Source organism: Sapajus apella, unplaced genomic scaffold, assembly GCF_009761245.1.
Source record: "Sapajus apella isolate SASKATOON/1434 unplaced genomic scaffold, GSC_monkey_1.0 scaffold1, whole genome shotgun sequence".
NCBI classification, from domain to species: Eukaryota; Metazoa; Chordata; class Mammalia; order Primates; family Cebidae; genus Sapajus; species Sapajus apella.
This window is the reverse complement of record NW_022436941.1, coordinates 71,222,533-71,245,909: the sequence shown is the minus strand read 5'-3', so window position 1 is coordinate 71,245,909 and position 23,377 is coordinate 71,222,533. Positions and strand designations below refer to the sequence as shown.

General features: G+C 39.9%; 1 protein-coding gene across 9 annotated transcripts in view; it reads left to right on the top strand.

The window, feature by feature from the left end:
- The window catches only part of MAST4 (microtubule associated serine/threonine kinase family member 4), a 581,430-nt gene that overhangs the window by 368,002 nt on the left and 190,051 nt on the right, over positions 1-23,377 (top strand). Inside the window, exon 2 of one of the 9 annotated variants that reach the window (XM_032280939.1) lies at positions 3,117-3,197. The exons of the other annotated variants lie outside the window; for them this stretch is intronic. Within the exon in view, the coding sequence (XP_032136830.1) occupies positions 3,117-3,197 (81 nt within the window). The remainder of the gene's footprint in view (positions 1-3,116; positions 3,198-23,377) is intronic. 9 annotated transcript variants of the gene reach the window in all.

Here is a 23,377-nt window from a genome sequence, read left to right as displayed (position 1 = left end):
ATGCACAACTAAGCCATAGCTCTATCTTTAAAACCCAGGAGCATTAACTTCCAGCTTTGCTTTTGCCTCTATTTTTTGTTGTGCTGTTTCCTGGTTGTTTTCTTTGGACTTAGCAGATATCATTTCACTTTAGGCTTTTTCTTTCTTTCCTCTTCTTCCTTTACTTTCTTTCCCTTTCTTTCTTTTTTCAATCTTGTCTACATTAAGAGGAGACACTTCAAAGTAACTTTTTAAAAATATCAACTCAGTTATATCAAACATTCCATTTTATGATTAGAAGGACTGAATTATGCCATAAGTTGTATGACCTTGCTAGTGTCAACACAGGACATAGCAGTCAGCTAAACACAGGGGATCCTTGGATGTTGTTTTGGTATCAGACCACACCTCCTCCTTCTAGCCTCTTATCTTGGTAAATATTACTGTGCATTTAAAGTAGATAATTCTGTCCGGCTAACGAGCGTGAGAGTGGAATAGATGTCATTGCAGTATTAGTATGTAATTTACTTTGAACATTTTGTTTACCTTGAAATGAAAAATTACTCCAAAATAGACATAGCTAACTTTACATTCATTCATAGAAAAAGCGAATTCTGCAGTCTTTGAATGAATTCAACTTCTAGCCACTGCAGAGGAATGTTATAATGGAAAGTCTTATCAATGAATCTATTAAAAGAGATTTAATGTATGTAACTTTAATTATTTAGGAATCTTAGAGTCCTAACTCACACAGCAAATGTGTAGAGCAGGTTTTGAATCTTCGTTCACGAGACATTATTGTTTTTCTTTCAGAAGAGTTTATTCCATAAGCACTGCAGCTGTGAAGTATTGCATGAGCCTACTTTATGCTCTGTAGATGCAATCTAGAATTTTCCATCTGATTGTCAATAGCACAGGGCAGTTTCTGATTCCTGTTTCAGACATTGAAATCCTAGGTGAGACATCAAATATATATTTCAGAAAATAATAAGTTGTTAATTTATGCAGAAATTTATGATGCTTATGCCTGGCTTTCCAGTTTCTGAGAGAAATGGGTTTTTTTGTTTTTTCTATTTTCATCGTAAGAATAGAACTGTGTACATAGACACTTCATAGCACTCATCATGCGTGTTTCCGCACGGAGACAGGGAGCAGTGTTAGTGCCTATGCATGCCGATTTTAGGACCGGAAGAAATAGATAAGACTGTACTTAGACAAAATGATGGCTATATCAGGGGACATTCCTGAGAGCTTTCCAATGAGCTGCTAAGTTAGAGTACAGCATGTTTAACAGCAGCAGCTTTTGAATATGCTCTGAATGTATAAGGAAAATAATTCCTTGCTAATTCCAAATACTGGTACCAAATCAAAGAATGGCCTTAGAAGATCTAAAACTTTACTCTGTTGAAACATTATATTTTTAAAATTGGAGCATTTTAAGCAATAATTTTATATTTCAGTTTAAGACAAATACAGCCAAGTCTCAATTATCCGTATAATGGGAGACAAGCATGGCATTTAGAATTTGCAAAGCTTGGTAAGCCCAAATCTGATTTTAGCCATTGTTGCCAACTCTGTGCCAATGAAGGGCACAACTAGCTTGAATCAGCTGAAATGCAGCTCTGTTCCAAGGCCTCATTCTCTAAGATAGGAAAAGATGGTATAGTATACAGCCATCATCCAGCAGAGAGGCAAAATAACGTTCTTTAAGAAACTCTCTGCACTAACCAGGCACGGTGGTACGTGCCTATAGTTCTTGCTGCTTGGGAGGCTGAGATGGAAAGATCTCTTGAGCCCAGTAGTTCAAGTTCAGCCTGGGAGGCATATTGAGACCTCCGTCTCTAAAAAAGAAAAAAGACACGGTGGTTCATGCCTGTAATCCCAGCACTTTGAGAGGCTGAAGCAGGAGGATCACTTGAGCCCGGGAGTTTGAGACCAGCCTGAGCAACATGGCAAAACCCCATTTCTACAAAAAAATACAAAAATTAGCCAGGTACGGTAGTGTGTGCATGTAGTCCTGGTTACTTGGGAGGCCGAGGTGGGAGGATCACTTTGGGCTCAGGAGGTGGAGGCTGCAGTGAGCCACAATTACGTCTCTACACTCTAGCCCGGGTGACAGAGTGAGCCCCTGTCTCAAAAAGAGCAAAAGGAAAAAGAAAAAAAGAAAAGGAAAGAAACTCATTGCACTATAGCAGGAGTTTCTGTTCTTCACTTCAGTCTGAGAGTTGGGACCAGAATACCTACAGAGTACCTAGCTAATTTTTACTTTGATTTTGCTATGCAAAAATAGTTGGTAACTGACTAGCATCAACTCCATGCTTTAATAGAGCTATTGGTTAAATTGTTGTACTATATCTAATTTAAGTTTTGTCTCCTTAAAAAAAGAGACATGAGGCCAGAAAGAAAAAAAGATAAATGAACTATATTCCAACCACACTGTGGTGCATATTTGAGAATTGGCTGGAATAAGCTTGGTGGTTTGGATGGGAGGGTGAGGAGTGGGAGGCAGGGATTATAATGGTTCATTGACAGCTAGATTTGAGAAGACCTCTTTAGAAGGTAAAATAATGCACAGCTACATGGAAGACTTTTTGAAATTATTTATTTTGAATATACACATAGGAACACTTTTTAATCATTCCCCCTGAGAATTAGAGAAAATGTTAGGTCTTTGTTACAAGGAAGACTTGTTTTTCCTTGCAAAAGTGCTTAAAAACATATCTTCCTATGTGGAAATGTTAGCTGCTTTGCTTTTTAAAAACTGTGATGTTTCACCTAAATTTTTATTTGCATTGTCTTTAACCTAGAATAAAATATACTCAATATAAAATGGCACTGGATTTTCTTTGATGCAAAAATCACATGTGAAAGATATCTGCCAAGTTGCTTTGTGACAAAGAAAAGGCTCAAATAAAAATGGCAGCTGTAGTTTTTAAAATGTAAATTTCAGCAGGAAGTATTTTACTTGTTCTATATTTTAGAGCTGAAAAGGGCAAGTGATTAGATGATTACCTAGTGGTGTTGATAAGCCTGCCATAGTGATTCTGGCCTAAAGGGAACACAATCCCTTAACTGAGCTATGCTATTTTTACTGCAATCAATTCTCCCACTTGGAATGACATTATTTTAACTTTCAGTCTCACTCCCAGGAGCCTGAGTCCAACCCCATCCAGCCCAGGCAGTCCTTGTAGTCCTCTCTTGGCTTTTCACTTTTGGAGGTAAGCATGCTCCAGGGCCTGCCCAGGGCTGCTTTGTCTTTCTGTTGCCCCATTTCCTACCACCAGCATTTGATTATTTCAGACTCTGCAATCTGCAATAAACCATTTCTTCTTAATTGTTGCCCTAGCGTTAACATACAGGATGAGGATACTGGTTGAATTGTTTACTCAATGACTTAGTTGATCACTTACTCCATTTAGCATATTTACTAATATTTCACTTGATGTCTCTTGAGTAATTGTTCAATGTCTGTGTATATATGACAGTTTTTCATTTTGCTTTCTTAGGAAATGATCTGCACTGAATTCTGTACATTTTGATCAATATAAAGATACAATTTGTCAGTTTCTAGAAAACATTTCCCAATTCATGTGAGTGTATTATACTACCTGTTGCTTCAAAGTATTCTATACACTGTTATTTACAGAATAATGTATTTAAATTGTCTAATGGGTTAATGTTTTTAAAATCTTTTTTAGAACTCCCAGTTATATACTCCTACCCCTCACTCATAGGCTGATTATATTCATTCTTCTCTGTGTGTTAGAGAAATATCCCCGAGGAGCTCTTACATTTTAGCATAGTTTGTTACAAGAATACATGAGAGAAAATACTGCTACCATTGTATCTGTAGCATGTATATTCTAATAGACTTTTCATGAATTCACTGTTTATGGATATAGTGAATTGCCCTGTATCTCATCGGAAGACACACATAGAGTACCCAGCGTCCCTTTCCCCTTTTTAAAATCCTATGGAAGAAAGTAAAATCAAATTCTCCGTTGATGCAAAGGACAATTTAAATTTTTTTATGAATACTTTTTGTTTCATAAATGCAAATAAATGACAAAATTGCCACTTATGGACAATTTCTTAAAAATACTAACTTACAAGCTTTAGATGATATCAGTGGGACAATTTAAAAAATTTGTTTCTTTCATATTTCTAAAGTATGGCTGAACTGAAATCTGCAAAGAATAATTCACTAGGGAAACAAATTAATGACTTGGAACTTTAGTTCTACTCTTCTGCTGATGGGATTATATTTATTGATTATAAAAATGACTTTAAACATAAAAGTCTGTATAAAGCTTTTATAAAGCATCCTCTGAATTTAATAGATCCTAAAACATAAGAGTAGTTTTGTTGTTTTTTTTGTTTTTTTCTATCTGGAGAATTCCTTTGCTCTTCTAATTTATCCAACTGCAAGAAATTGAACTGTGTTCTCAATTTTTTTCTTCAGCAAAATATGTTTTCCTTAAATACAGTATTCATATTTCCTTGTCTTTATTCTTCCTAAAGACAATAGGCTATTCAATATGAAGATGCCATCACTAGTAGAAGAGAAAAGAGAATTAAATTCAATGCTAAGACAGTGGAGAGGAAGATGAGATTCTGAAGAGTGTTTTTGGGGAAAAGTTTTAGGGAATTGGTTACGTTTGAGCTGGACCTTGAAAAATCTTGGAGGTTCAGTGGGGAGGGATTGGTGGTGCGGGTGGAGGAGGTGAAGGATAACAACAGACAGAGAAAAAAAAATCTAGAATGTAAGAAAGCATAGCACACAGTAGAAATAATGTATGTCACTAGGACACAGGGTATGTGAAATAGAAGAAAAGTTTGGAACTGTATAGAGATTGATATAAACTTGAAAATTGATTTGGGGTCATGCTATGTAAGGCCTTAAATACTAACGTGAAAAAATTTGAGTTTCATTTTGTAAGTGTTCAGGAGTCAGAAGATGTTTTGAATAAGGAAATCACCAATCTGACCAATATTAAGTATAGATTGTATTTTAGGCAGAAACGCCAATGAGGATGCTAGTACAATATATCATGAGTAACCAGGTCCGGGATTAGGCCAATTGCAATAAACTAAATTAAAATTTGCAAAGTAGTTTATAGTTGGCCAACTGGTTTTATATATGTGGTTTAATTCCATTTAATCCACCCAATACTACGTGAGACAGGAAGGAATATTGCCTTTGTTTACAGATGAAAAAGCTAACACACACAGAGATTAAATAGCTTAACTAGCCTAGGACTCAAAATGAAGTCTCAAGTCTTTCCACTGTGACTAACTTGAGACATACACACATTGCTCTGAGACCATTTATACCGAGTTTTAATTATCTGGTTTAGGTAGACCTTGTGACCTTCTTTAGTCATTTTTATTTCCCCAGTGCCTCACTCTATGTATGGAATGTATTAAGTGTTTGAAAAATGTTTATTAAAGAATGAATAAATGAGTGAATAAGAAATAGAAGATGTCTTAGTTACAGTGCTGCTAATATACCCGCCACCAAATAAACATATTCAGTGGCTCAAATACAATGGAATTGCATTTTTCACTCATAGATGAAGGGTTTGGGGGAGAATGTGCTCGATAGAGTCATTAAGGAATCCAGGGGGATCTTTAACTCATGGCCTTCGAGGATGCCTTGGGCATTAGCATTTAGCTGGTGGAAAGGGAAAGAGCATGGAGGATTGTGCACTGACAGAACTGAAGGTGGCACACATCACTTCCATTCACATTTTATGATCTAGAGTGTAGTATTCTGACTGCATCTAACAACAGGGAAGCCTGGGAAATATGGCTTGCTGGTGTCCAGGAAAATGGGGACATAAGTTTTGTTAAATAGTTAGCAATCTTTGTTGTAGAAGTTGATGAAATAAAGGTGCCCCATAGCAGTGGTTCAGCAAATAATTTTCAATGAGTAACTTACACCGTGATTTCTAGCATTAATGACTTGAACCCCAGTAAACAGAGTTGGGGAGGGAGGAAAATGATGTAATGATGAGTCTGGTCATAAACACAGTGAGAAAGTTCTAGGTAGAGATATCTAGTTGGCAGCTTCGAATTGGGTATCTCTGATAGTGTGCCCCAAAATGATGGTCTAATATTATAAATTGTAAGACTCCAAATATGCTCATGCTATTAACACAAAAAAAGCTGTGTATCCCTGCACAGATTTTTTTCCCTCACTTTGATTGTGATGGGTCAAATTTGTTCTTTATTACTTTTTCATAAGTGGGGCTTGAAGGTCTAGGCGAGAGAGGCGGTGGCATCACAATGTCTGTGCCCTTTTGAGGTGCTGACACATAGAGTTTCTAAATATGGCAGTGGGAGATTCTATTCTTTTCGTAGTAAAGCCTGGAGGCAGGCTGTGCAGAGACATGAGTCAGCTCTCCATCTCCAGCTGAACTCCAAGGGCTTCTCCAGGCCAGGCTTCATGAAGGTTGGCCAGAAATAAGAGACCTGCAGCTTCCAGGACAGCTCAGTTACTAAGTAGGATTTACATTTTGTTTAGTATGTCTGGGTAATAAGACCTTGCACTGCTGTATGGAGGTTATGGTAAGTCAAATTTGAGCTCGATATGAAAGAAATAATTTTCTAAGGAAGGTTTCTGAACTTTTAATGGGCTGCCTCATCAAACCATCACTTTCAGGCGGGCCAGGCACCCACTGAACTGGAAAGATGCAGAATGTATTCCTGCAATGAGCAGAGGATTAGACCACATTATTCTCAAGGGCCTTTCCATCTTGAAAATGTCACACTCCTTAAAAAAAAAAAAATCTTCCAGCAGGTCTGGAGAAAGAGGCAAAATACATACTTTGTTAACAAACTAAACATATATATATGGCCCCAACTATCTGTTTGTCAGTTACCAGTGTGACAGAGAGCATTTTCAAGACTTTAAGTGAAATTTATAAACAACTTTCCTTTCTTCCTTCTGGGGGCAATCATAACCACTCAAAATTTCCCATGACCCCCCGTTCTTAATAAATTAGCTACCACTTAGGAGCTGTTTGTGTAATGATGACATCAGCACCTTCTGAGTAATATAGATGTGACCTGTGTCAGCTCCTAATCTGGACTGTGATTAGATAGCAAGATTCCAGAAGAAGCTACCTCATTTCACATTCTCAGTGTCTTTTCTGGCATGTAGCATGCCTCGCCATCAGCAGGGACCCAGTAAGTAGCTGGAGGCTGGGCCACCGTGACTCAGTGACCAAGTTTCTGTTACGCCATGGTGATGTTCTTTTGTATTTCTGTTTCATCTCCCAGCATCTTCCTGGATGATAACCACCCAGGTACATGCTGGCTGCGTGACCTGTGTTCCTTGTATTTTACTTCTCCCATCCTTTTCTTTGCATCTCCATTTGGTTTCTGGAGTCTCAAAGTGGTAAACGCACAGTCAGCTATGCCAGAGTTGGCAGTAGAGAAGGTATGCTGTTTCTTCTCCTTCCGTCTCCCAAATCTCTCTCTCCCCGTTTCAGCTGTGACTGAAAACACACATGCCACGTTGCTGGTAGGATATAGTACTACTTCCAGAGAAGAATGTTATCACTGTGCTGTAAACTCCACCAGGACAACCATTTTTGTCTACTTTTTTTATACATGTATCCACAAAACCTAAAATAGTTCCTGACATACATAGGAGAGGCTCCATAAATATGTATTGATTTAATATATGAATGTGTTACTCCCTGAGACTCAAGCATGTTCTGATATTTCTACCTGTGCTTAAACATGAGATACAGCTATATAGTAGGTATGTTTTGACAGTGGTGCCGGCACCTTGAGGAAGAGGGCTTATATTTTGATTTTTCTTTAAATAGCAGGTTATTAGCCATCAAAATGTAAAAACTGACTAGGTATCAATTGTAAGTACAGTAAGGTTCGAGGACAAAGTAGAAAGTCATTGTTAATGAAAGTTAAACCCCAGAGTAGATTTACAGATATGCCTGGCTATGGTGAGGGACAGAGAAATGATACAGAAGTCATGGCAGGTCACACACTGAAGAGGGTAAGGCACTCTAAGGAAGAGTAGTAGAATATAAGCTTTGGAGAGCAAGGCCTGTCTACCTTATATACTGCCATCTCCCTAGTACATGTAACATAATGTGATACTAAGTAACTAGGTACTAATTAGATAATAATAATTATTATTATTGAGACGGAGTTTCACTCTTGTTGCCCAGACTGGAGTGCAGTGGCGAGATCTTGGCTCACTGCAACCTCTGCCTCCCAGGTTCAGGGGATTCTCCTGCCTCAGCCTCCTGAATAGCTGGGATTACAGGCATGTGCCACCACACTTGACTAATTTTGTATTATTAGCAATGACGGGTTTCTCCATGTTGGTCAGGCTGGTCTTGAACTCCCGACCTCAGGTGATCCGCCTGCATCAGCCTCCCAAAGTGCTGGGATTACAGGCATGAGCCACTGTGCCTGGCCGCAAATAAATTGTTCAGTTGTTGTCATTAAATGTGCTTTGAACCAATAAGAGAATTCTGAATTGGGGGCTGCTTTTAAACACCTGAAGCCCTTCATTGAGTCTGTGCTCCTTTGTGACCACATTCTGTCTGTGGCTGGGTCACTGCTGCACTTTTTAGGGTTGCCGTCCTCCATGTCCACACAGACCCCACCTGGCTAGCTTCATTTATTCATGTTACCTGACTGGCCCTGGAGACACTTGGGTTTGAGAACAGACTAGACATCATGGTGCCTGAGTCTTGGTCACTGCCCTCACCACATACAAGCATTGTGACCTTGGGCGAGTGATAAACTTCTTGATTATGAACACGATACCAGCGCTGTGGTTGTGGGGCTGGGCAGAGATGAGGAAGGTTGGCAGTGTCAGCTGTCACTGGGGTGGTGTGGACAAGCCACTTAGCACTGCCCTCCACCCCACTCTTCTTGGACCCTCATTGTCTTTATCTATGAATCCCCTACCTCACTGGCAATGTAAGAATAGTAGCTTATGGGTTTTTAGTACAATAACTTTGTGTGAGCAAGAATGGGAGCATACAGTGATCCTAGGAGTGATGGGCAGGAAAGGTAGACAACACCTTATCAGGGATGGCATCCAGCATAATTGGCACCTAGTCCCATTTTGCCAAGAGCTGGCCTATTTGTCCTCCTGCTTGGAAAGGTTACTGAGTATCCATGGCTGCCTGAATCCCCCTCACTTCACTTGTTGCCATGGTGAGGGGCAGACATCATAGGCATTTACGAAACACATGGCAATATGTTGTGATTTAGTGTCTCCTTTTCACAAGGAACCTGTAAGACTGGGAAAGTCACCTGACTGCTAAACCCTTTTAGTTTCATTTGATTTTTAGGATGAGAGAGCCCATTTGTCTTTTTTATTCTCTCTCTTTCTTCCCCTTTCACTTTGTGGAGAACATTGAAAAAATCTGAAGATGCTCGTACCAGATGGTAATTTCTTTGTACTCTACAGACACCAGTTCCTGTGCTTTTATGAATGTTTAATGGTTTAATGAATTCCCGGAATTTTATTTCTGAATTGTCATGTAGGATCGAATCTGTGTCGTGCAGGCACTCTTAGGAATGGCTCAGCTAAGCAGACATGAGCTTGGTTAGGAACGTGGTGCCAGCCCTGTGGGTGTGGGGCTGGGCAGATATGAGGAAAGTTGGCAGTCTCAGCTGTCACTGGGGTGGTGTGGACAGGCTGCTTAGCACTTCCCTCCACCCCACTCTTGCTGGTTTCTGCCAGTGCCACCACCTGGAGACTTCTCTTGCTTTGTAAGAAAGAAGATGTGTGTGTGGTGTTCCAGAGGAGGAGAGGATGGGGTAGGAGACTTCACGTGGGTAGCAGTGATGGGGAAGGGCAAACATAACAAACTTACCGCAGAAAGGTTGTTTCCTTTGGTTTTTCTGAAATATAGTATTTTTGAACGGATATTTTAAGCTCATTTGCTATAAAGTCACAGAACCTACGGGATGAAGTCTTGTGAGGTCAGATGGCAAGCAGAGCTTTCAAGTCCACGGGGCTCTGGCACAGCTGAGTCCTGGCAGCACCCTCACTCATCCACGCATAGACACCTACATGCCCCAGGCCCAGACAGCCATTCCAGGGCCGTGTTTGTCATGATGATTTGTGTTTTTTCACTATGCACTCACCTTTTCACTTTAATTTTTCTGTTCTGTTAACTTTTCTGTTTTGTCTACTGACTTGGGTTAAAGGCCCAAATTACTAAGCTAGGTATTTGTCTGTGCAGCAGCTTAGTTCCCAGCACTGATGGGGAGCTTGCTACATGCTTGGCACTGTTCTTAGTGCTGTTCATATGTTAATTCACACAGTTTTCACCCTGTGGCTGGGAAGCGGGTACTGTCTTCATTTTACAGATGTGAAAACTGAGACATACAGACTTATCCATGGAGCCCACATATCTCCGTTTGCCCAGATGTGGATTGATATATGCCCTTTTATTCCAATGTGATTATCAAAAGCACCCCCATTTCACTTTCAAAACCTCCCAAGTTTGACCAACATATTATGCCCTTTTCCCAATGTCTAGAAAGTGACCTGGTCTGGTTCAAGCTCAAGCATCTGGCTGGAGAGCCTGTGCCCCTATTCTATGGCGTAAAGCCACACCATCTTTGTTTTGCTTCAGGACTTCAGTTTGTGGTCATTTTCATTTGCATTCGCAGTGGAAGATTCTGTTTACTGGGAGGTGGATTTGTAACTGTGTCTGGAGCTCTCTTGCTTGGTTCCCTAGATGTTTTCAGTCCTCCGTTGAGAATGCACTCATGGGTGTGAGGAGCATGCTTCAACTTGTGGAGCCCGATAATTACTTTTAAAAAATTTTGTTTTAGACAGCACCCAGGCAATACAAAGTGGGTTAAATCGGATTTGCTTTGAAAATCAGGCCGTGGGCACCAGCAACTCCAGTCTGAATAGCCTGTGCCTTGTTCCCTCAGCCCAGGCCAGCCTGCCACTGCCCTGGCCTGGTGACAGTGTTCTCACCGTTGCTGTGCTATTCAGAGGGCTCTGGGAGCCCTTTTAAGAGATCAGCCTTTTCAGGCCTGAGTAAGGATTCCCCACCCCATTAGCAAGCAGCCTGGGCACTTTCTTGATCCCATCCACTCTTACACATCTCTTTGGACCTTGTAGCTTATGATGATTCATTACTGTGTAGTCTTTTCTGGGCCACAGTATTGTGACTACTTTACTTAAGCAGCTTTTTAAATTTTGGTTTTCAAATATATTAAAATTATTCTATGGAAGCTTAACAGTTATCTTTCTCAGTTGATCTTCTTGGGGTGAATAAAAATTTACTTTGCTCTGTGTGTGTGTGTGTGTGTGTGCGCGTGTGCATGTGTGTGTTGGGGGAAATTTATGTCCTGTGTTCCATTTTGTTACTGCATTTCTTTGTGACAAGAGAAAAAGACATTTGACATCATTTTAAAAAACCTATTTCCAACATTTAAGATGTGGATATAACCATTAACACCCCCTCTGTTGATATGAGAATGAAGTTGTGATATTCTTTGAAAGCATAAGATGGTTATGGTAATGTGAAACTCAGAGATGCCTCAGTGAAAGGAGTAATACAAATGCAAAAACTTAAAAAGAAATGTCAAGTTTCTCCAGCAGTAACACAGATAATAATGCATCTTGGAGGTGGTGTAAGAGTTAATTAGGTAACGTATGTGAAATGTTCCACGAAGAGTGTTCTGTTTTGTTACTATTAGTGTCATATTGTTCTTGCAACCCAGCATTCAAAATGAACTACAAAACCCGACCTTTGTATCAAGGATGTTGCATATTCTAATTGAAATGATGGTGAATGATGAGGTGCTGTGAAACTGGGAGAGCTGTACTAATGGTCCCGGGTGAAAAGGAAATGAGCTAAATTTCATGGATTCTTGGGCTTTTCTACTTATTTCTCTGACAATTTGCTCAGCTGAATCATTACTGGCTCTAGTTAATAAAACATTATGGAGTTACCCCACATTGAGAAGAACATTTATTTATTTGTGGTTGTATTTTTTCTTTCCTCTTTATATAAAATACAAATTTGGCTCAACTTTAATCAAGCTCTGGGTCAAAAGTCATCTGTAATTCTTCCATTTTGAAAATCTTTGTGGTGTGCACATGTGTGGATTTGGGGGCATGTATGCGTCATCCACTAGGAAGTCCTGTTGATTCTGCCTTTGCAATATGCAATGCTGACCACCTCTCCTATCCCACGCTAGTTTGAGCCACTACCATTTATCCCTAGTTTTGTGTAGTAACCTCTTAGCATGTCCTCCTGCTTTAGTTCAGCCTTTGCCCTTCTGCAGTCGGTTTCCGTCCAGCTCTCAGAGTGATCCTTGTGGAGTGTGAGCTGTTCCTGCTCAGAACCTTCCCGTGGATGCCCACTGTCTTCCGTGATCCTGCTTCCTGCTGTGCCTCACTCATTCTCTCTGGCCTCATTGGACTCTGCCTTTTCTTGACCACTCGAAGCATGTTCCTGTGTCAGGGCTGATTATTCCCTGTTTCTAAAATATTCTCTACCTTCCCCTGCAAATTTCTTTTTTGAATCCCAAACCTATTTTTTAAAAGTTGAAAAAATTGTATGACCGTGTTCATCTTGATTCACCAGTTAATACTTGCCACATTTGCTTTCTCTCCTTCCTTCTCTCTTAGCCCCTAGATGTATTTAACATTTTTTTTCCTGCTGGACCATTTGAGAATAATTTGCAGATATTCAGATACTTACCCCCTAGATACTTAAGCATGTATCTCCTAAGAATAAGTACATTTTCCTGTATAACTACATTATTACGATAGCCTTGAAATTGAATATTATTATATGGGCTGTGTCAGCTTTCTCCTGTTGTTTCAAAAAATGTGTCTGTAAAAGTTTTTTTTTTAATTCAGTATTCAATTAAAGATCATATGTTCCATTGAGTTATCATATCTATTTCTTTAGTTCCTTTTAATTTAGAAAATTATGGTGTCTTTCTTCATCCTTTAATACTAGACAACTTTTCTGTTGAACGTCCCACAATTTCAATTTGTCTGATGGTTTTGTTATCTTTAGATTCAGGTTAAACATATTTGGCAGGTGATGATATCCTCATAGCATCACATCAGGGAGTCCAAAAGCTGATGTATGCCAAATTTTTCCTTTGTGGTGATTATGCCTTGACCTTATTAAGTAATCTCTGGGGTAAAATTTTTAGTCCATATGAAAATACTCTTCCCAACAAGATTTCACCCAGTGGTTTTTGCATTCAGTGATGACCTTGCTTGAGTCATTTATTACATTACTGTTTGTCACAGTTTTTTATTTCTACTATTAATTGGTGTTCTTCAGTTGAAGAATTTTTCCCTTCTTTCTCTCCCTGTATTTTTAGGAATATTGACTCATACATTTTTCTATAGAATAAAATGGAAGACAAATACATATTTGGTGTGTAATAATCTATAACCATCATTTCTTTTTTGTGGGTCAAGTTGTCCTGAAATTCTTCAGTGGGAAGCAGAAGCATTTGAAGCTGGCTCCTTTTAACATGATGCTATTAATCTCTGAGCACCTCCTCACTTTCTGGCACAAGATGTTCTAACTGTTCAGAACAGCTGAAGGAACACTGAAATGATACCTGGATGGCACTCTCCTTCACTTCCCTAGTGTCTGTACTAAATGTGACTGTGTGAAAGGCCTTTCCTCGCCACTCTATGAGAGCACCACCACCACCTTTTAGATTGCTTCATGATGTTTCTTATAGTGAATATCTCACCTGACTTGATATATAAGGTTTATTTGTTTGTTCGTTATTTATCTTATGCAGCTAGCATGAAACCGACAAATTACCAAAGATTTGCCTCTTTTGATTATCATTGAGTCCTTAGTATCTGGCACATAATATGTCCTCAACAAATACTTGTTACAGAAATGAATGAATTTATCCTCGCTTTGAGCCTACATCAAGCTCTTCTAGCTGAGCTACCACTGCTTTTCTGTTTCATGACGCTGAGATGAATCGGGCTGAGAGCAAGGGGTTTGCAGATGTTTGTCTGGAGTTCATTGCAGTTTTGCTTCTAGTAGCTTTTCTGCCTTCTGGTTCTGGTAGTATTCAGAAGTATTACTAACAATGCATTACAAACGTCACTCACTGCAAGGCACTTGTCATGGACAGTGGGAACATTTTACGATGCATTTCCTTCTTCTCCAGCTTCTCTGAATAGGAGGTTTGGCTATTTTAGAAATAAAAAATGAAACACTTGACTATGTTAGAAGTTTTTTTTACCATGGAATCTAATGCTGGCAACTAAAAATTGAGTAGAGTAAGGGTTTTATTTTCTAATGGAAAAAAATAACTATTTGTTCTGTACATAATACCTTGAAAGCTTTCATGGGATTTGCAAAGTATAAGAGTTGCTTCTCATCTTCAAAGAATTTCTAGTCTAGCTGAGATGGGAAGAATTAAGAGTGTGGGGTAAGAATTGTTCATTAGCACTTAATATAGCTGATGCATGTCATGAGCTGAATGGTGGCCCCAAAGATATCAGGTTCTAACCTCTGAAACCTGTAAACATTACCTTACTTAGAAAAAAAGCAGTCTTTGCAGATGTGATTAATTTAAGGATTTTGAGATGAGGGATTATCCTGGATTATCCCAATGGTCCCTAAATTCAATCACAAGTGTCCTTACAAGAGAGGCTCAGGGAGATTTGGCCCACAGAGAAGCCAGAAGAGGCAAGGAGCAGATTCTCCCCAAGAGCCTCACAGGGAGCTGGCCTATTGACACCTTGATTTTGGCACGATGACACTGATTTCGGACTTCCGGCCTCCAGGCTGGAAGGATATGTCTCTATTGTTTTAAGCCACCAAGTTTGTTATCGTTTGTTACAGCTGCTGCAGGAAACAAATGCAGTGGTAAACTGTACATGCTCCCGTTTTTTCCTGGGACCCCGAAATGACTGAGGGCAGTGTGGTGGGCACTTTTGCAGTCATGTTATAGAAGACAGAGCCAAAGGATAAGGGAGCCCAGTGACTTGAACGAGCCTTCCCAACTCTTAGCCCAGTGCCCCTTTCACTGTGGCCCCTGCCTCCTCCTAGTGACTAGAAACAGCACTGGTAAGTGCTCATCACGATAGTTTAAAAAGACCACTGTGGCAGGAGAAATCAATGACGAATACGTGTGAGGTAGAAACACAAGGGCATCCTTAAAGTAGAAAAATATTGAGAGAGTCAGGAGATGACCAGTCCTGCTTTCTACAATCCAGGGACATATTCCCTGCTTAAAGGCTCTTTAGGCTGGACACAATGGCTCATGCCTGTAATACCAGCACTTTGGGAGGCCGAGGCGGGCAGATCACCTGAGGTCAAGACTTAGAGACCAGCCTAACCAACCTAGTGAATCCCTGTGTCTACTAAAAAATACAAAAATTAGCTGGGCATGGTGGTGCATACCTATAATCCCAGCTACTCAGGAGGCTGAGGCACGAGAATTGCTTGAAACTAGGAGGCAGACAAGGTTGCAGTGGGCTGAGATCATACCACTACACTCCAGCCTGGGTGACAGAGTGAGACTCTGTCTAGAAAAAAATGCTATTCAACCTTCCAGGTGTTAAATGCCTCTGAGAATTGTGTCCATGTGTTTGTGCATGGAGAAGATAATCCCTTGCCATCTAGTTGACAGCACATTTTAGCTTTACCTCATGGCATCGTTGCCTCTGCCGTTACCATGTGCATGTGCCATGCACATGTGGGTAACACCAACATGAGACTCCAAGAAAAAGCTGTGGGATGAACCACATGGTTCTAGGCCTCCGAGGCATTCCCCTTTCTGGAAGGCACTCTGTCAGGCTCACTCCTTCTTCCTGGCAGCCGTCAGAGCTCTCCTGCTGCAGGCCCTGCTGTGAACTGCTCCAGGCCTCTTGATCTGCACTGCTGCCACCTCTGCATATATGATGGGGCCCTTCTGTTCTCTAGTTTACTAAACGGTCCTTTTGCTTCTATGAGCCAAGCACAATATGTTTCCAAAGGAAAACATCCATCCCTCCTCTCAGGGAGCTCTCAGACTCATATGGGAAACAGAAGGGGACTAGCTTGACTGAAGATACCACAAGCATGGAGACAGTAATCTCATGCTCTCCCTCTGCCCACAAGTTTGGAGAAAAGAACAATGTGTTTAATGCACAGGTCTTTGCAGTCTCATCCAGGAACCAGGAGACGGAAGGGATTCCATAGGCTGTGGCATTCAGGAGGGATATCTGGATAATTAGCTTCCCCACAGTGTTGATGGAGATTTTGGTATGATGATTATAATGTGTTATAATTCTTTACCCATTACCTTTATGAAACTTGTAAACTACCTGGGAGCCTTGATCATGCGGACTTCCTATTTAGCTCAGTTTGGGATTAAATCAAATATGGATAGCTAAGTACCCTATTTAACACTTTCAGTAGCCACTGACCCCATCCTCAACTTCTTTGCATCTGTAGTTTTCTATTGATGATGATTGGAAATATAAAAAGAGCTAAATTGTATAGGCATCACGTAGAGAGCGGCAGGCCAAGAGCTTTAAACCAAGCTGCAGATCTCTGTGGCACTGGGGCGTGGAGTCAGCCTCAGGGCCGATATAGATAGATAGCCTCACCTTCATCAATATGAGGATCCTTTCTATTATCATACATTTTTTAGAATACCCCACATAATCTCTTGATTGAGAAAGTAGAAGAAGCAGAAAATGACTGCAACTTCAGAGCACTGAATTTTTTAATTTTATTGATCACAACAGTGGTTATTGGAAAAACATTTGGAAAAAAAAAAAAAACTACTGCCCCTATGTATGACTTTGTTTATTCTGTCTATTGTCAGTGTTTAGAAGCACAAATCTCTCATAACAGCTTCTCAGGCGTGAGTCGCTGTTCCTCACCTTGATGTCCCCATCAAGTTCTGCTCTTGGATTTACCTTGGCTGTTGTTTCCAAAGGAAAAACAGATTATGCATGACCACAGTTATAGAAATAAATAAAATGTCATTTGATGCTGTATTTTTCTTTTTTTTTTTTTTTGAGACAGAGTCTTGCTCTGTCGCTCAGGCTGGAGTGCGGTGGCACAATTTTGGCTCACTGCAACCTCCACCTCCCAGGTTTAAGCAATTCTCCTGCATCAGCCTCCCATGTAGCTGCAGCTACAGGTATCTGCCACCATGCCTGGCTAATTTTTTGTATTTTTAGTAGAGACAAGGTTTTACCATGTAGGCCAGGATGGTCTTGATCTCCTGACCTCGTGATCCACCCACCTTGGTCTCCCAAAGTCCTGGGATTACAAGTGTGAGCCACCGCTCCTGGCCCTGATGCTGTATTCTTTTGTGAAAATCAGAATTGAAAGACTGGCATAAAATGTATTTTATTGTTTTGTCAGTTCTGTGTATAGGTTTGTGCCTTCCAGTGGCATCTTAGAAAGTACTGGCAAATAAAGAGGATTCAAACTCAGAACCTGGAACCCAGTGATCATCCTGTCTCCAGAGGCATTTTTATTTCTATTCTCTGCTTCTTTGGAGCTTCAAAGTAGATTTTCTTTTTCAGTGTAAAATCAGCTGCCTAAAGTACTGTTGCTGTAAAATCACACACATACATTTTTATATTGCTTGCTTATTTTGAGGCACTGTTTTTTTATATGCACAAGTTTGTGAATTTGACTGTGAATGAACATGAGAGAGGATATACTTTGAAATTATTGTGATCATTTTAACACAGAACTAGAATCAGAAATGATCCTTCTAGTAAAGTAAAATGCATTCCTCTATTCTCCCTTTGACTCTATGAGTTTTACAGTTTTTTAATCACATCCAAGGTTGGGTGAGTTGTAGTAATGAGAGTAGGGTTTACTAAAGGAATTAAAGACCTAAAATGCCTCTATGCTAGTTATTCTGTGTTTTAAAATCAGTCTTTAGGAAGTCTTCTTAAAACTCTGTGTAAGTTGCGGCGTATCAGCAAATGTAACCCACTTTTCTTAGGTTGCTGTACTAATGCTGTGGGAAAGATACCAAGAAGAGAAGATGTTATTTTAAGTAGTAATTTAATTAAGCTAGATACCTGAAAAAATAAAATGTACTGAGCTATGAATACCACACAAGTGGTATAATCAGAGGCCATGGGAATTTAGGATCAGGATTTAAACTGGACTGTGAAGGTTGATTAGGGGCTAAGTACATGGAAAGGAGGAGGGAAGTTTGTTGGGGTGAAAGGGACGATGGAGACTGGTTGGAGGATGCTCGGTAAGACGGCTTGCCTGAGCACGTACGTAAAGTGAGCTTAAGGACAGAAGGCATTTCTGTGGAAGAGGAACATTGGAAATAGACTATAGTGTCTCACGTGCTAGTCTTGAGTTTTCTTTTTTTGGTGTAGGACATGTCTAGGGGTTTTTTAACTAGGAAAATAGAATAAACATCGTCGTTTAGTAAGATTTCTGCATGGCAGAAATTTGGTCTCAATAGAGTAGAAGGAAAGTGCAGAAAAAGAATGATAAAGAGCTGAACTGGAAAGGCAGGCTTGAGAAGGGGAAGGCAGAATCGAAGGTGTTGTGAAAGAGGAGCTGACAGACCTGCTGAAGAATGGGAGGCTTTTTACGCAGATTGGGAGAACTGTGATATCTCAGAAGCAAGGATAGCAATCCATTTGGAAGATAACAGTTTCACTTTCAGCTGTGGGTTAGTAATATTGAACCTAAAAATGATGGTACAGCGGCCAAGTAGAAAGATCCAGCGTGCTGTTGGAGATGCACCCCAGGGGTAATGTTCAGAACTTCCTGTATAATGTAGATGAAGGTGTAGGAGGTATTAGCAGAGACACGGAGGGCTCTTTAAAATTGCGAGTAGCGGGGCAGATGCTCTGAAAACTCCACCTCACTCCTTGTTCCTGTGGTTGAGGTCTGGACTCAGAAAAAAAAAAAAATGGTGATTGGTTTGGAGAAGCATGTTCAGCTGCAACCTGCAACTGAGCTTTATTGAGTTCAGTTAACTAGGGAATAAGCCTGGTGTTCTGCTTTGGAGAAACACCTGAACAGCCTTAAGGTCCAATTTGGGCTCACCCTCTAGATCCGCTAGAGATTCCCTAGAAGCTAGAGAATGACCCTTGGTTGTGGGCACAGGGATATATTTGTTTGTTTTTTCTAGTACTAGGATTGGGCTGCTGGAATTGTCATTAATACATCAAACTCGCTGTCAAGAGACCAAATGAGCTTGCTTTTGAGATACTTTTCACACCCCAGATACTGAAATTTCAGGCAATAATGTGTCCACCTTGTAGGTGCTTTACAGATATTAGAAAATGTCATTGAACTTTGTGAGAAACAATGGTTACTGGCACTCTTCTGGCCCCGTGGCTTATAGTCATTAAGTGTGTAATTCACATGTATATAGAATACATTTAACTTGGAACCGTCTGCCTATTACGAGTACAGACAGTTGTTATGCATCTGACCAAATTTTGCAGAACAATTCTGAATGATGTCATCTTTAATTTATCAAGGGAAAATCATTGTCAAGCACCACTATTATAGCAAGATTCTTTGTGTGTAGAAGTCATTTGAGGAAGAATATATGCCTTCCTAACTGCAAGCTACTTGCTGGATGCAAAATTCTGTTTGGATATACAGCAGTGTTTCATCAGTTCTGAGTAGCTGGGTTGGGGGAAGTAGATGAAATTTACTGTCTCTTGCAGTGCCTGAGATGTACATGTCTGGCCAGCGATGTCCCCCGAGAGTCAAGGATGTTCTGGTGAGTATAGCCAGCTGCAACCACAATGGTACATGCATGACAACGCCTCACACTTGTGTGTGTGTTCATCACTTACACCCGCCTTCTTTAAAAAGGATTTAAGATATTTTACAATAAAAAAAATACATATGAAATTAGTTAAAAAGGGTAAGCAAGAACTCAAACTCTAAGATACTTTTATGTGGCACTTGAGTAAGATAACTAATGTAATTGAGGTTTAAATTTAACTTAGTTTCCTGATAGTTATAGAAGGGAAACAAGATTGATCTCACTGACCGAAGAATCCGTGTGTGGTTTTGAAGCTCTGTGCCTTGTCCTCGTGGAATTTTATGAGAAATCTTTCAGGAAATGGCTGATGACCTCAGTTCATCAGAAAGGGTGAAAATATATTTTAAATGAGTCCTTTTTAGTATGGTTCAGCAAAGAATGTAAGTTCTGCATTTGTTACAAGAATATTGGTTTCAGCAGCAATCTAATTCATCTAGGGCCACTCAGAGATATGTTTACATAGCATGTCTCTCTTTGCCTTTCAGTTATCACTCTTCTCAACTTAATTTTGATCATTTCCAAGGAGTCTTTAGTTTTAGAATAAATGCTCTGGCTGGGCCTAGAAAGTGTAGTTATTCCGGGGCAGTCAAGAAGAGAGCCTTCTGCTTTTGATGCTGGTGAAGCACCTGAGGACTGGCAGTAATAAGTCTCTCCCTCTTACCTGAGGAAGTGAACTGCTGGGATGTTTGCTGATCGTTTTATTTTTCTCATAAAAGAATAAAGACTATGCTACAGAAAAAATAGTGCTGGACTGAGACTGCAAAGCTCTGAACGGTGGAGTATGGGAGAGATCATTTGGGCATAGAAATTTTAAAGTCAAAAGTTTGTAACCCTCTACCTTTTCCATTTACTTCATCATATGGTAAAACGTGTGACTTTGAGGGGCATCATTTATTTTTAAGCCTCCAAGTGGGATTTTTTTGCAAAACATTACCTAGAATAGCTGAATATGTTGATTTGATGAACATAGTTATTTAATAATTATGTTTTTTATCTATTGGAAATTATCAGCTCTAAATAGAAGTTTTGTTTTGGAAAGACATTGTGCTTTCAGTCGATTGTCCATTTCTCTACTTTAGGAGTGGCTAATAATGGATACTTTCTGACCACATACACTCAGAACTTTGTGTTGAGAAAGATTCTGAGGTTCCACCTGGGACGTAGTGGCTGAAAACTGTATAATCAATCAGCAGTATTTTCTGCGGTGATGGCAGGATGGGGGTGGGGATGGCGTGCACCTGCGCCAGGGATTTGCCAGTGGAAATTGTGTTCAGAAACTGGCAGGGTTGCATTGAATTTATTTTGTCAGAAATTGGCCAGAAGCTTCAGATGCTTCTAAAAACATCCTTAGTTTGTTGTTCTTGGAGAGCATGGATTCCATAGCCCTATTAACAGATTTGGGTTTTTGAGAGAGAATGCGGGCTAGGACCATGCTTATTTTTGCCCCATTTAAATTTGAGATTTCATTTTTCAAGAGAGACTTTGATTCTGAGGGCTGTAGAATAGTATTGCTTCTAGAGGAGCATTAAAAACTCAGTGTCTCTGCCAAGATCAATTGGCTCAGTAATTGTTAAGTACTCTCTAATTTGAGGACACTTCTCACACACAAACTCTTACTTGATTCTCATAAAAACCCAATGAGATCATTCTTATTATTTATTTGAACTTTATCCCATGATTTTTTTTATTGTGTTTGAGACAGCCATAAAATGATTTGAGGCCTCAATTTTGTGGGAATAGATAGACTAGGTAGAGTTATTCGATGATGTTATTCTTATTTCAAACATGAGGAAATCAGGATTTACAGAGAGATTAACTTGTTCAGAGACTTAGAAACTAGGAATTAGCAAGGCCAGGATCCAGTCTACTCCTGTATAATGGCTTTGCACGTCTCAGCTTTCTGTAGGTGACTGTTCTTTTTTCTTTACATCATCGGCCATATCCCATTCTGAGCCACAAGCATCCTGTGTTTGAGAGTGTGTGCCTTTTTTTAACTTCTCCATGTTTCCTTACTTTAGGAAACTAAAGTCAATTCTAATAACAATTTGGTAAAGTGTCTTACTTTGGCATGGAGGGTCATTTAGAGACGTAATATTGAGTGATCTGAATGTGTCCGGACACCATGACCTTATACCATGGCATAACTAGGAAAATTATATCATAAAAGAGTATTTATTTTTTGTGTATTTCTGAAGGCATCCTGACAATCTATTGGAATCTCCTGTTGGTAGTCAGGGAGAACTATCAGATCCTTAAAAAATGACATCAATAAAAAGCACTTAAAGAGCTGACATTAGAAACAAAACTCATGTTCCCTTTGAGAATGTCATATTGCAGCTTAAGCCCATACCCTGGGCTGTCTTGGCTTAGTAACAGCATCTTGCTTTGACAGCCTTTTGTTCTCCCTAGCTGATATTTTGGCGGCGGATATCAGCACATCAGTTAATGTGCTTTCCCTCCTGTAGGAACTGATTTGACTACAGTTATGTTAGCTCATATTTTCTCCCTCATTAAAGTGCCTATCTGCAATTTGCTCGAAGGAGGTTGCCAGCCTGCAACCACTGTCGGAGCATGGTGCCCTTTTACTGGTGATTAATTTGCACAACTATACAGGGTTCATTGTCTAGCTGGATTTAGTTTTAATATCAATCTGAATTACACTAAAATAGACATCACAGAATGCTGCCTCATTCATCAGAGAGTTATAGCTTTTATTGAGGAAATAGCATTTATATAGCATTTTTATTTAGGGAGCTAAGCGGTGAGCATTGCCTGGACTATGTAGCTGATTTCATTTCGTGGAGGTAGATACACAGTTTAAAGTTTCAATCCTTTGCTGCCACGGAGCTTTTCCTGTGCTCTTCAGGGCTATATGTACCTTCTTCATTAGTGGGGTATGAAATGTCAGGAGTAAACAGTTTCTGCTTCAGGCAGCATTTGTGGGTGAGATCCGTGGTCAAACCAATGCATAGATTTAGTTTTGGAGGCAAAAGTTAATGTCACTTATCTCTGAGGAGCTACTTTTCCATGATCTCAGATGTCCATAGGTTAGCGTTGTTCCAGAATCTGTATGTGTGACTTTCGAGCTGATCATTTTTATGATTTTGATAGAAGCTAGAATTTGGGATTCTGTTTTAATGGTGAAGAGAAGGTTATTTCAATATACCTAGACCTCCCTCTGAGACACTTTAACTACATTTTTCATGACACTTGCTTTAAGGGACTTGGGACTATTTACATAGTATCTCTGAGTGCCAGTTTCCTCATCTGTATAATGGGGAAGTTAACATTAATCATTCCGTGTTTGAGGATTATTATGTAGCAGGCACAGGGGAAATGATTAGTAATTAGTTTCTACCAAACTGAGGAGGAGGGGAAGGAGCAGGGATTTGAGGTATTTGCTTACTTCATGTTGTGATTTAGTTATTTTATTATGTAACATTGTGATTTGTCAACAGAGGGTTTATGCCAGTGTTATGATTTATAGAAAGCTTTATTAGAGGTGGAAATCCTGGAGGAATACAAAGATGTAACATAGGACATCAGATAGTGGAGCTTACAAAGTGAAATATTGTTAAATTCAAACAGAGGAGGACAGAGAAAGAAG